At 31.7% G+C, this 15,011-nt stretch overlaps 2 protein-coding genes across 3 annotated transcripts; both read left to right on the top strand.

The window, feature by feature from the left end:
- Nucleotides 1–518: 518 nt before the first annotated feature.
- On the top strand, nucleotides 519–4,222 carry LOC107869665 (myb family transcription factor PHL11). 2 transcript variants are annotated; one of them, XM_016716158.2, is made up of 6 exons: nucleotides 519–1,074; nucleotides 2,249–2,325; nucleotides 2,417–2,480; nucleotides 2,734–2,812; nucleotides 3,469–3,538; nucleotides 3,710–4,222. In XM_016716158.2, the coding sequence occupies exons 1-6, from the start codon at nucleotides 933–935 to the stop codon at nucleotides 4,118–4,120; spliced, it is 843 nt and encodes a 280-aa protein (XP_016571644.2). In that variant the 5' UTR covers nucleotides 519–932; the 3' UTR covers nucleotides 4,121–4,222. The 2 variants fall into 2 exon arrangements, with proteins under 2 accessions (XP_016571644.2, XP_016571647.2); XM_016716161.2 differs by having other exon boundaries at nucleotides 551–1,074; nucleotides 2,737–2,812.
- Nucleotides 4,223–8,646: 4,424 nt separating this feature from the next.
- On the top strand, nucleotides 8,647–13,525 carry LOC107869653 (bifunctional pinoresinol-lariciresinol reductase). Its single transcript, XM_016716154.2, has 4 exons — nucleotides 8,647–9,161; nucleotides 11,472–11,712; nucleotides 12,305–12,508; nucleotides 13,239–13,525. The coding sequence occupies exons 1-4, from the start codon at nucleotides 8,829–8,831 to the stop codon at nucleotides 13,400–13,402; spliced, it is 942 nt and encodes a 313-aa protein (XP_016571640.1). The 5' UTR covers nucleotides 8,647–8,828; the 3' UTR covers nucleotides 13,403–13,525.
- The last annotated feature ends 1,486 nt before the right edge of the window (nucleotides 13,526–15,011 follow it).

Consider the following 15,011-nt stretch of genomic DNA (forward strand, 5'->3'; position numbering starts at 1 on the left):
GCCGCAAAGATGTATTATAGGCAACTTTACTTGATATTTTTATAATACAAAATACTTGATATTTTTATAATACAAAATACAAAATGGCTCGAGCTTCTAATCTTTTAATTCCGCAACAATAATTCTATTACTCTTTAATTTCAAACACTCTGTGTCATACTTTTCTTATCCATTTCAAAAAATTGCAGCGTTTCTTTCTCATTAATTCTTTAATTTTAAATTTTTAAGTAACATATATAGCACGAGAAAATTCAAAATTATCTTCACTTTGGTAAACTCATCGCAAGTTTAAATTGGAAAAATCAATACCTCTCTATTTATTTTTATTTGTTCTTTGTCATAAAGATAGATACTTAAATTTATTCATTATTTTTAATGTACTAAAAAATAATTATTTTTTTCATATTATATTCTTACCATCAATTACTTATTATACAAATAATTTTTCAAATGTAACAGTAAAAAGGAATAAAAGGAGTACTTTATTAAACTCAATATCTAAATTAAAATATCAACTTATTATAAGAAAGAATAAATTTTCGGCGGTCATATCATATGTTTCTTCAGATTCCACGCCGATCTTTCCTCTCCGTGTTCTTTTTATTTTATCAAAATTGATTCCCTTTTCCCCTGTATTATTTTTTTAATCACCTCTGCATGTACGGATTATTATGTAAAGCAAAAATTTACCTCTATTGAAGTCCATTCGACTCTTTATCACCAAAAAAAAAAAAATAAAAAAATAAAAAAAAGATTCAATTTTTGTTGATCATTTGCTTCCTTTTTCACTTGGGAATTCTTGAAACTAGTCATTTTTCTACTTGATAAACTTTCTTGGTTCTTTTTTCTATACATTTTTGAAGCCTTTGGGGTGTTTAAAGATAGAGTTTTGTTGTGATTATTGGAGGAGTTTTGAGGAATTTGGAGGTGTGATGGATAGGATGTATAATGGTGGTGGAGATGGTTATGAAAATGGAGTGGTGATGACAAGGGACCCAAAGCCAAGATTAAGGTGGACTGCTGATTTACATGATCGTTTTGTTGATGCTGTCACTAAGCTTGGTGGACCTGATAGTCAGTTCCTCTTTTTCTTACATTTTGTTTTCTGTTTCTTATATTCACTTTGTTTGTCTTGCTTTACTTATAATTCCATTTAAAAAGAATGACTTTTTACCTTTTTTTTTTTTTTTTTTTGGTTCAGGAGGATGTTTAAAGACCATAGGTTTTAAAGTAGATTTTTTCTTAAACTCTGTGCCAAGTGAGGGAGTATAGTGATATCAGTAATAGCTAACCAATGATGTGGCCTAGTTGTAACTGGACTGAGTTATCTACCTGTCGAATTAGTCAAGTTACACACAAACTGGCCCAAAGAACACTGATGAGATAAGTAATAGAGAAAATTGGATAATGAGGATTCATATGCCGACCCCAACTGGTTTAGGATTAATGTAAAGTAATTGTTGTTGTTGCTTCTAAATTTTGTGATTATTACTAATATAAAGTGGATAAATGGCCAAATGGGTGATAGACTTTTACATTGTGTTAGTGTCATTATAAGTTTTATTTGGCATATATTGATTTATCATGCATATGTCCTTCCATTTCTTGGGGATTCTTACTTCTTTTTTGATACTTTTGTTGGTTGATTGATCAAGCTTACTTGGAGATAAATTGGCTGCTTGCCTTTTGAAGCTATTTATTTCCTTTTAAGTAAAAAAAGATGGAGGGAAAAAGTAGAAAGGTGCCCCAAAATTGTATCATAATTTGAAACCAAAATCTTGTGTGAGCTGCCAATGTCCTAATGAAGTGGGTGTACTTATATTGTTCTGCAAACTTTCCAAACTTTTTCCATAAATAGCTTCCATTTTTATTAACCTCTATAATCAATATCGATGTGGTCATGTATTTTAAATAAGTTGATCATTATAGTGTCATGGCTGATTAGGTCCTCTGTTACCTCCTTGTGTAATTTATTCCAAGTATGTTACATCTTAAATGATCCCTCGTGATGTATAAACTAACTATGACTGGCTTTGTCTGTCTTCAATGGATCATAGAATTAGTAGTTGGATATCTACGTACAATTAAGATAAGAGCGGATGCTAGATTACGTTCTTCCCTTAAGTTTCACAGGGACGGGGATTTGTGGTTTACTTTCTCGCTTGTGTTAATGTATTAAACAATGTGGTGGATTTGTGGTTTCTATTTTAGAGTCTGCAATGTTTGATAAGAGGCCTTGAATCTGCAGAAGCAACTCCCAAGTCAGTACTAAGGTTAATGGGATTGAAGGGCTTGACACTCTATCATCTCAAGAGTCATTTGCAGGTAGAGTCACGCTTCTGCATCTCTAATCATCAACGTTTTTTCCCCAATCGAAAACTCATTAGGCGGTTTTGTTCCCTTTTTTGTGCTGCAGAAGTATAGACTTGGACAGCAGGCAAAGAAACAAAATGCAGCAGAACAAAACAGAGAGAATATTGGTAAGTTCTGGATGATTTTGTAAACTCAGTTGAAGCTTATCCGAAAGCAAAGTGGACAAAAAGCTCCTTTCTTACCTTTGTATTCTAATGCTTGATCATTGTGTTAAGTGCTATATTTAACATATAAATGGTCTATCAGACCTCGAAATATCGCAAACCTTGTTATGTTTCTCCCGTAGATAACTAGAGTTTTGAATGATCACTTGTTTTTATTTAGTCAATCTTTTAATGCTCTTTATGTTTTTCTCTGTAGCAGCGGAGTCCTTCGGACAATTCAGTTTGCATTCCTCAGGACCGAGTATCACTTCATCAAGCATGAATGGTATGCAAGGGTAGGTGCCAGGAAATTCAACTCTTGGTTATACTTATGCTGTCTTTCCAGTTGTCTAATCTCTCTGTGAGACTATCTTAATTAATTATCTGCCTCTAAAGCTTTCAATGAGAGCTATAGTGTCCTCGAACTTCAGTAATAACACAACAACATGCCTAGGGTAATCCCAGACGTGGGTTTTGAGGAGTGTAGGATGTACACAGACCTTACCATTACCTTTCCGGAGTAGAGAAGCTGTTTCTGATAGACCCTCGGCTCAAAAAACCAAAGAAGTACGAGCGAAGGGAAAGCAGAATAACAAATGTGCATAACAAGTGTAGCAATCGATATTAAAACATATTTATAGAGAAAAAACAAAGAAAAAAAGTGAAGGGAAGAAAAGGAAAACCTACGTGACACGTAAGTCATACTACTAGAAGTACAACAACACTTAGACTAACCTACTACCCTAATCCTCGAACTTCAGTAGTTTATAGGTTTATAATTGAGCTGCATTTTGTCCATTGAATTTTAAAATAAAGTTTAAGTGCAGTTGCTAGCTCTAGTATTTAAAGCTTCATGTATTTGATTTAACCATGCCTATAGTGGACTTTAGGGAAGTGTACATACATCGAAACATGTTTTGTTCTTTGCTAATAGATTCTTATATTTGAACAGAGAAGCTCCAATCAGTGAGCAACTGAGGTGTCAGTTTGAAGTCCAGAAAAGATTACAGAAGCAGCTTGAGGTACACATTATCCCTTTTCTCTAGAAGAATTCCTAGTCCCTGACGAACAAAAACCATCTGCGGTAGTCAAAACTTGTCTTACACCACAAGTTTGTATCGTACTTATTAGACCTTGTTTGTTTTGGAACATTAACTTTCTTGTTAATGACCTAAATATTGTTTGTTCTAAAGGTTCAACAGAAACTACAAATGAGAATAGAGGCTCAGGGCAAGTACTTGCAGGCAATATTGGATAAAGCTCAGAAGAGCCTGTCTATCGATATGACCTCTCCTCGTGCTGTAGATGAAACCAAAGCTCAGCTTACAGATTTCAATACAGCTCTGTCAAATTTAATGGATTACATGCACGGAGTCAACCGGGATGAAACTGCTGCAGGTAAAAGGACACAAGATGATAGTAATGACGATCAACAAACGTCTACATACTTAATGAAGGAAGAACAAAACAACAATATGAATATTAAGGTTGAAGAAACTTCCGTTAGCTTCGATTTGAACTCCAGAAGTAGCTATGACTTTATTGTCATGAATTCAGATTCACTGGAAGCTAAGCCATTTCCAAATGGAAGATTAGAAATATAATGTCTTAGTTATTTGACTCTAAAAAGTAGTAGGAACCAAAAATAACTTGTTACATGAAGCTCCCATATTTTATTTGTCAATGTAATTATCTCATTTATGGTAGTCAGAGGTGCGTGAAAACTGCTCCAGATATCATGATTTTTAAAAAAGGAAAATTGAAAAATAGCGCACTCATCAGATGTGACACGCACATCTTTAATTTCTCCACAAGTCATTTCTTTCTTATATACTACACCAACTTATTACTAAGCCATTTTTTTCTTCTTAATGTCTATTCGTTTTTGTTATAGTGACGCAAATTTTGTTACACCCATTCTTCTTCGTTGGAATACTTTTGCCTTGGAAAATGTGATTCTTAATATTAATCTTAATGCTTATTAGAATTTTCATACTAGTACTAGTAATTATTTTGCTACTATTTCAAAACTTGAAAGATATTTATAGATTCTACAACTTAGGAAAAGGTTTAAAATCCTAGTAGAAGAATGAAATTAGTTTATCGAGCTAACTTTCATATCAACACGAGTAATTTAACTCATCACTATTTTATAAAGGTGTTGAGAATTGTTTATGAATAATTATATTTTAGAATCAATTTAAATATAAATATCTTTCATACTAAGTGCTAAACTCGTAATGTGGGGTCAAAGTGGTGGCTCATAAATATTATTTTGGCGTTTTATCATATGGGTAGGTCCCTCCATTTCATTTTGCCAAAATTCAACATTAATCATACAACAAAACCATATATTTTATTAAAAATGATTCTTATGACTTAATCTTGATAAAAAAAAAAAAAGAACCTTCTGAAATAGTAATTTAGACTGTAGTATTTGTGAATTTTCAATCATATAATGTATATATTATATGGACAAAAATGCATCTATTAACTTCAGGACGCAATTAAACAATTTTTATTTGAAATTAAGCAAATAGCTAAATATGATAGTCAAAATGAAAACCAATTAGATCTAAAGTAGCTTTCATGTTAGTTTAATAACCCACCCAATTAAGTTGCAATACCTAACTAAACGATGATACCTACTCGTCTTTCATGACGGTGTACAGTTTGTCTGGGAGTCGTTTGGTAGCTCGTTCGAATTACGTAATAATTGAATATTAATTATACGGGTATTAATTTAATGATAAAGTCGGAATATTCACTAATTAAGGGGTATAAAAAAATATAAATAAATTCACGAAGAAAGGGGTGTCAATATGTAATATATATACATAAGAAAATGATTTTACCAAGTTATTCCTTGTAATTTTCGACGAAGGGACATCAGTTGACAATCTTCGAGTACATGTGGCTCTGCCAATATATTAGCTATGTCGGGATTAGTTATAAGGATATTACTTATAACTATGCGGATATTAGTTATGCAATTATTAATTATTTCACTTTTACTCCGTATCAGATAATTACTTCATCTTATATTATACATGTATTAATCATACAGAATGAAAAAAATATTCAAAATGTACAACAATAACAATATATTCAGTGTATTCTCATAAGGTGGGTCTGAGGAGGGTATGTGTACGTAGTCCATACCACTATCTCAGATGAAGTAGAGAGGTTGTTTCTGGTAGACCCCAAGCTCAAGATAGATAATAATATAACCAACAAACAAACAGAAAATATAAAAGTACACAATAAAATGGGATAACAAACTGCTAGATAATAATGAAAACAAGACACCCACAAAGTAGTATTATAAACTATCTACTCGAAATTGAAAACAATATTGAAACACCACTAACCAGCAACTTCAGGTGTAGATACAATCAAAAACACTCCTACCCACTAATCCTCTACCCTAATCCGCATCCACTACACCTTCCTATCAAGGTCATGTCCTCCGTAAGCTATAACTGCTCCATATCATGTTTAATTACCTCTCCCCAATATTTCTTCCTACCTCTACCCCACCTAAAATCATTCATAGACAACCTCTCACAATTTCGAACTAGAGCATTCGTGTCCATCCTCATCACATGTCCGAAACATTGCAATCTCACTTTCCGCATCTTGTCCTCTACCGAAGATTACTCTCCCCTTCTTTCGAAAAATCTCATTTCTAACCCTGTCACTCCTGGTAAGTCCACACATCCATCGCAATATCCTCATCTCCGCCACCTTCAATTTCTGAATGTGGGAGTTCTTGACTGGCCAACACTCTGTCTCATACAACATAGCCGGTTGGACTGCCACTATGTAGAACTTACCTTTAAGTTTAGGAGGCACCTTCTTATCACACAAGACCTCCGAAGCGAGCCTCCATTTCAACCACCCTGCACCAATGCGGTGCGTGACATCTTTATCAATATCGTCATTTTCATGAATCATAGACCCAAGATACTTGGAACTTTCCTTCTTCTGAATGGCGTAAGAATCTAGCTTCACCACCACATCAGCCTCATGCGATAAATTACTAAACTTACATTCCAAATACTCCGTGTTGTTCCTGCTCAACCTAAACCTTTGGATTCCAGGATCTGTCGCCAAACTTCCAACTTATCATTGACATCTCGCCGAATCTCATTAATCAGTACAACATCATCAACAAAATGTACATTGAATTATATTTTTTCACAAAAAAATACATCTTTGTTTTTACTTAAAATAACCTTTCAGCCATTATTTTTTACTGAAAATAGCCACTCGGTTAAATATATCACCATAAAAATGGTAAGTTGCCATTTCCTACCATTTTCTTTACTGTTGCTCGGTGTTAGGCCATTTGGCCCATTTTGGTCCTACATTTAAATAAAATCTTTTTAATTAATTTTTATATTTGCTGCGCTATTGTTAAAAAAAAAGAAAATTCATTGTTTAAATTAGTTTTGTTGCTCTTTTTAATTGTTTCACTTTTTCTGTGGAAAAATAAATATATTTATATTGTTTTATTATTTTTTATTTATACTTTTAGTTATTAATATGGAAACTCATGATAATCAAATAAATATCAGTACATTACATAATTATTTATATAATATCGTACACGATTATACACTATTCATACAATATCAATATTTTACATATCTATTTATACAATATCGATACACGTCCATATGCTATTTATACAATATTGATACACGCTTATGCATTATTTATACAATGTTAATACATTAAATATAACTATTTATATAATGTCTATACACCTTTATACAATATCGATATATTACATATACACTACATAACTATTCGTACATCATATACACATGTTTATACACCATTCATGGAATATCGGTACTCATTTATACATTATTCATACAATATCGATACATTATATATATATACACCACATAACTATTTGTACATCATATAGACATATTTATATATCATTTATACAATATTGATACATGAAAAAAAATTATATTGAAAAGTTTGAACAAAAAAGTTTTTTCAAGAAATAAAAACGCAGCCAAAAAACATCTTTTTTTAAAACAACTGTTGCAAAAAGAAAGGAAAAGGAAAAAAAATAGCCTACTAGCTATTTTATTGTAAACAAAAACTTGGTTATTTTTTTTTTCTTTGGTAAATTATTTTCATTTTGATATATATTTCCCTTTTTAAATTATAAATCAAGTGTCGTATTAATTTATACATGAATTAACTTATTATCTTACTAGCTAAACATTATCTAACTTATAAAAGCTAAACATTGTAGAACTTATAAATGAATTAATGATCTATCAAAAAACTATCTCTTTACAAGTTACAGACTTCTCTATATTAACCGTTTTATCAAACACTATTCAATAATACTTTGATAGGTGTAAAAATTACTATAATTTGTTTTTTATATTCGTTAGAATTTGAATCTTGAGACTTAATGAACATAAAAATTATCCCCTATGAAATTATTTATTGTGTAGTTGTCAATAAGTTTGTTTCAAAAAAAAGTAATTTGATTCCTACTACTAAGCTCCGATTCTATCAAATAATTTTGACTTACTATGTGAAAAAGTTTTTCACATATTTTCAAACGCTCATTATTTATATAGATAAGACATGGACCTTCAGTGTCATATTTTTTCCAATTATTATCCCCTATGAAATTATTTATTGTGCAGCTGTCAATAAATTTTTAATTGTCTAAATAATTTGATTCCTGTTACTAGTTTTCGATTCTATCAAATAATTTTGACCATGTAAAATTTTACACATATTTTTCAATGCTCATTATATAAATAAGATATGGACCTTCGGTGTCATATTTTTTTCAATTATTATCCCCTATGAAATTATTTATATTGTGTAGTTTTCAATTATCCCATAATGGGCGTTTGAGCATATTTTCACATGGGTAGGTCCAACTGCTTAGTGCTCCCTTCCTTTGCTAATATTACATTTAGATTCGAGAGTTTAATAATTTTTTAGTCTCTTACATTTTTTTTAAATAAATAATTTGCTGATAAATTTTTTCTTGTATATTAAAGTTTTAGAGCAAGCTTCATATATAAATGAGTTAAACTTCAACAACACATTTAAACTATTTTTGTTTTGAGTTATGTTTCGCTAATCATTAGGTGATGGTTAATATAAGAAACTAAAGTACACTTCCAATAATTGAGAATGTAACTCAAATAATTGAATTAGCTTAGTGCTTAACTCTCTCAGATCTATATATATAACCCATCCAGCCTTCTTTTCTTTGTTGATATTGGAAAGAAAAAACTATACTCCATACCAAAAACTATGGCAACAAAAAGTAAAGTGTTGATTGTGGGAGGAACAGGATTCTTAGGGAAAAGATTAGTGAAGGCAAGTTTAGAAAATGGTCATGATACATATATCTTGCAACGTCCAGAAATAGCACTAGATATTGATAAAATTCAAATGCTTATTTCCTTTAAAATGCAAGGAGCTCATCTTGTTCATGCTTCTTTCAATGATCATCGGAGCCTCGTCGATGCCGTTAAGCTCGTCGACGTCGTTATATGTGCCATCTCCGGTGTATATGGTCGTAGCCATCAAATATTGCTTCAACTTAAACTTGTTGAAGCCATTAAAGAAGCTGGAAATATAAAGGTGAACTTAACTCTTGTCTATCTTTTATGGAAAGTTTGTTTTTTATGTTTCAAGAAAAAGAAGTGGACTTGATTTTATTTTATACATACAGGGTTTAACTTATACATGCATTCACAGTATAAAAAAATTATATTACCTTAGTTAAAAATGATATTTGTGATCTTGAAAATATGGTGAATCAGTACTTGTTGTATAACAATTTGTTTTCTCTGTGTTTGTATATAGGAAGGTGGGAAGGACGCATATTAGTTAGGGTAGAAGATTAGTAGAAAGTCGAGAGTTGTTTTTTTTATTCTGTACTAGTAGTAGTAATGCTATGCTTATAGTTAATTTTTTACTGCTGGAGTTTTGATGATGTTGGGTGTTTCTGGTTGATCGAGGATGGTATGCTTATATATGCATTGACACTATAAAAAAAACTTTATGCTATAAAGTTATTCAAAAAATTTTTAGACGGGAGATCAGTACTTGTTGTATAACACGCAATTTGTTTTCTATGTCTTTGTATATAGGAAAGTGTGGAGGATGCGTATTAGTTGGGGTAGAAGATTAGTAGGAAGGTGTGTGTTGTTTTTGTTATTGTGTAGTAGTAGTAGTAGCTATACGTACAATTTCTTCTTGTTGTTTAGTGGTAGCTAGTTTTGTTATGATTATTATTTGTTGTTGTGTTACTAACTTATTGAGGGGGAGTTAGCAAAGTTAGACAAGATCATGGAATGGGCATAGGAACATGTATTGATGTACCAGATCAGCTAATGCTCCCTTTTTTATTCTTATATATTACGTTATTTTCTAGATTGGTTTTGTCTTGAGATGATGGTCTATTGGAAACAATCTCTCTACTTAACGTGTGAGATAGAGGTATGAACCACATACACTCTACCCTCATTAAATCCCACTTTATCAAAATACACTTGATTGTGATCGTTGTCCTTTGTATATACATTAATTTGCTTCAAAAATATTTAAAATATTTTTTGAAAAAAAAAAAAAAAAGTATTTCTATCAAACTCCACCTTTTGAGTGTCGGCAAATTTGAAAAGCCATTTTCATAAAGGCATAATGTTGGAAAGCAGTATGCTTTCGTAAAAATCAAAAAACTTATATATTGTATTTTGCAGGGACTCTTTTCTAAAATTTAGATCTAACCACTAAAAAAAAAACTAAAACACGTTAGGTTTATAAATGGAAAAATGAAATGTGAGGTCCAATTTTTAGAATTGGATTCATTTGTGGAAAATTGAAGATTTGAGTTAAATGTCAAACCACATTGGACCGAATTATGGACTTGTCGTACATGCCAGATAATTATATCAATTTGGAATTGGTTCTTGCTTTTGCAATGAGAAATTTTCCATAATATTTATTTTTGGAAATAAATTTTTACCCAAGTGAATTATCACCTGAATTAACTAGTAAAAAGTTTATTTGTGATGATATATAAAGGGTGGTGGAAAAGGTTTCAATGCATTTCCTTACGACAAAAAAATTAGGTTGAAAGTGTGTGAGTATTATGTCAAGTAAACAAAGAAAAGTCACACAAGACGCAATGTTTTCTTGTTTCGCTTATTGTGAGTTGAATTTTTTTTTTTTTAAATCGATATAATATTGTTGATTCAATTTTTTTGGGAGCTTCGTTGATGGAAAAGAAAAAATTCTAAGTGAGATGAAAATGATTGTATATCCGTGTATGTTTTAAGTAATGTAACATGAGTATTATGTATTGCACGTTATCGACCAAAGATGCAATACTTGATGGCAATTTTATACGTACAATTGAAAGTGCGCACACATATATATTTTTATAATCCTTGTGTTCAGAACACATGAAAGAAATCACCTACTAATGTTTTTTTTTTAATCTCTGTTATCTTACATTGACCACCACTAGACCACACCAGTGGCGGACTCAGGAATTCAAGGGTGTGGGTGCTCAAAAAAAAAAAAAAAAAATTTATAAAAAAATAATATGTAGCTGTAGGAATTCGAACTCGAAATTATTGGAAACAAAGAATTTCTACGATTGACTACAGTTTAGTGGGAACAAACTGTAGTCAATCGTAGGAATTCCCACTAAGCTTTTCAGGAATCGTAGAAATTCTTTGTTCCCACTAATCTATGTTGAGTTTAGTGGGTGCCGGAGCACCCGAAAATTACACGTGGGTCCGCCCCTGGACCACACCTTGGGTGCCAGTGGCATATAATTTTGGGGATCCATTGTAGCATTTTATGGTGTAAGATAATTTCATTTGGGATAAATATAACATGTTTGAAAAAAAAAAAAGAGTGTGTGTGTGTGTAATTGTGCAGAGATTCTTGCCTTCAGAGTTTGGATCAGATTCAGCAAGAATGGGAGATGCATTGGAACCAGGAAGAATAACATTTGATGATAAAATGGTGGTGAGAAAAGCCATTGGAGAAGCTAATATTCCCTTCACATATGTTGTTGCTAACTGCTTTGCTTGTTACTTCCTTGCTGGTCTTTGTCAACTTTTTCAATTTCTTCCTGCAAGGGACTCTGTAGTCTTCCTTGGAGATGCCAACCAAAAAGGTATGAAATATCATTCACTGAGGTAATTTGGTTGATAGCAAGAGTTATGCATGTATGTATTAATGATGTAGGAATTAAGGGACCGTCTCATTTTGTGTGACTCCATTTGACATGGGAGAAGGAAGACTTTTGAAATTTGTGGCCTAAAACAATTCTTAAGCATTTGTTTGGCTGGAAATCATTTCATTAAGGGTAAATAGAGAATTTTAAAGCTAAATTATTACTTATGCAGATTTCTAAATAGCAAACTAAATTGTCTTAAAGTTCATATTATACAAGTAAAGTATATTTCAAGACATACTTATTGGTTAAAATAGGTATCATGTCATACTAAATAGGTCCCTGAGAGCTTGAACAATAAATATATTTTTTTTATTTTCCATCCGGTGTCCGTCCGACTAATCTGGATTTGTGCCGCGTAGGGTCCCATTCGGGGGAAACGCTCCCTACCAAAGGAGCTTGAACAGTATTTATTTGTACAACTTCAACTACTTTGATCTCAATATATATAATCTTTTAGAGTAATAATTAGAAAACAAATTAAACTTTCTGCTATATTTGTAACTCATATGTGTGTTGTTAATTTCTGCAGCTATATTTGTGGATGAAGATGATATAGCAACATACACCATAAAGACCATAGATGATCCAACAACATTGAATAAAACACTTCACCTTAGACCTCCTAAAAATATACTTTCTCAAAAAGAGGTTGTTCAAATATGGGAAAAACTCATTGGTAAAGAGCTTCAAAAATCAACACTTTCCAAAGAAGACTTTCTTGCTTCCATGAAAGGTAAAAATCTTAATTCTCACTCTTATTCATGCTTGTGCAAATATAGCCCTTGAAAAATTACCCCTTGCCTAATGTTAGATTCAAGTTTAATGCTATTCATATATTATAAAACAATAGACTGTCGTCTAACCTTTGCAATAACTTAAAAAAATTTAGATAATGGTTTAACATATAAGATTGTAAGTTTTTTTTAAAAGAGCTATTAGACCGTGTGTCTAAAAGGTCATAAATTGCAAGAGAAATTAAAAGAGAATCATTCACAAACAATTGTCCAAAAGAAGACAACCAATGAAAATTTTACGAGTTAAAACTTTTATATACTGTGCGAAAAAGAACTTTTATGCTGTCAGGTGACATAAACGATAATTACCGATAATTATTCATTAAAAAGTGAGACTAATAACATGAAAAATTGGCAGGCTACCTGCTACAACGAGTTAAAATACACATTGATCGTGTAATATAAGTGAAAGAGTTTTAACTCATGTACATCAATAATGTATATTTGTCACATTTACTTGTTATAACAAGTAACTTATCATCTTATGAAGATTACAAATTCCATTTTGTATGAAAATTTACTTGTAAACACTTTTTAGTTAACCTGATGATATAATTTATAACTTATTTTTAGACTATGAGGGTATACTTTAAGTAAAATCCTTCATTGTATGTTCATCTTATGAATGCAACTGTCTTTTTTTTTTTTTTTTTCTTTTCATGAAAATAGAATATGGGTATGAAGACCAAGTTGGACTAGGTCATTACTATAATGTTTGCTATGAGGGTTGCCTTGCAAATTTTGAAATTGGAGAAGATGAAGAAGAGGCATCTAAACTCTACCCTGAGGTTAACTACACCACAGCTGAAGACTACTTGAAGCGTTATGTTTAACCAGAATTCCATGATATATAATTATCTATTATTATATCCAATAAACATAATTGTTCTAGTATTCATGGTGATGTGTTGTTGTAACAATGAATATGATCTATCATTTATATCTGATCCTTTCAATATGTGAGTCTATACAGAATCGTATTAACAGTTTGTCGATTTATATCAAATTAATAGATGCATGATATGTGTTTGCGAGTAATTTGCAGTTTTCACCCATAACATATGTATGCTTTTAGGATTTACGCCTCATGTTTTTTTGGATATAGCTGACCCAGTCAGTTGTCCAATTCATTGTGATTGGCATGACCTGGTAAATTTTCTAGTGAACGTTTAATTATGTATATTTGAGTGTTTAATTACGCTTTCATTTATCATATACATTCCAACTTTCAGTTGCAAATTGACAAATATACAACAACAACACATTAAGTATATTTTCATAAGTGGAGTCTGCGGAAGGTAGAGTGTACGCGGACCTTGTCCCTTATCCGGGGACAGGGAGGCTGTTCACAAGAGATTTATAAACATAAATCTTGAAACTCTTGAGAGGTGCAAAAGGAAGAAGCATAGTTTTTTGCCTCTGCATAGTGCACTGAAAGGACAACTTAGTCTCATTATCATTTCAGGCATAAGAACTTATACATGCAAATGCAGCAAAGGCGAAAAACTTAAAAGAGACTAGAGAAGATTTAGTTGTTGGTCCACTTTGAAAATTTATTTTAATAAACGGACACTCATTTTGGTAAATTCTAATTTTTTAGGGTTTAGTGGGCCATGGGCTTAAGTGTAAGCACCCCTTATGTATTTTTAAAATCTTTTGAAACCCTTTATGTATTTATTAAATACATATTTAACCCTACTCTTCCATTAAATACAAAAAAAAAAAAAATCCCTTTTCTTCTCTCTCTTTACCAAAACCGCTTCTTCTTCCTTTCCACCATTTTCAATTTCGAGCTCGTGTAAATCAGCTCCAACTTCGATCTTCAACTTCAGGTAAGCTATATTATTGTTTCGGTTAATTTATGCTCCATATTGATGAGATTTTTTTCATTTTTTCCAGTACTCATTTGTGGCGGGTGAAGTCGTTGGAGTTCAAATAAATTAATTTTTTTTGAAAATGGGGCTTGATTTCAGTGAACGTGGTTGTTTTTAGTTGGTATTTACTTATTTTTTTATGGATAATTGGTGTGTAACGATTATCCTTTGCGATTGCATGTTGAAATTTCTTCACTAATTTCGTCGGAATGTGGCAAGATATGTGATTTTTGTTAAAAATTTTCTCCAATGTAAGGGTGTTGTAGAAGCATGTACATATTGGGGATTTCTTCACTGCGTATTTGATAATTAGACTCGAAAAGTTGATTTTTTTTTAAAAATGGGGCTTGATTTTACTTATAATTTGTGTTTTAAGTTGGTATTCGGTTTGTTTATGCATTGTTTGTGTTGAATTTTAACTTTCCTCGACGATTGCACTGAGATTTTTTGCCACTTTTTATCGATTTGCATGATAAAAATGTGCTGTAAATTGATTTTTTTCTTGCAACTGCTGCATTGAGTTGGTGCTGCAACTGCTGTCATGTTAATAGATTGCTAGGTCGATTAA

Source organism: Capsicum annuum, chromosome 1 (genome assembly GCF_002878395.1).
Source record: "Capsicum annuum cultivar UCD-10X-F1 chromosome 1, UCD10Xv1.1, whole genome shotgun sequence".
Lineage (NCBI taxonomy): Eukaryota > Viridiplantae > Streptophyta > Magnoliopsida > Solanales > Solanaceae > Capsicum > Capsicum annuum.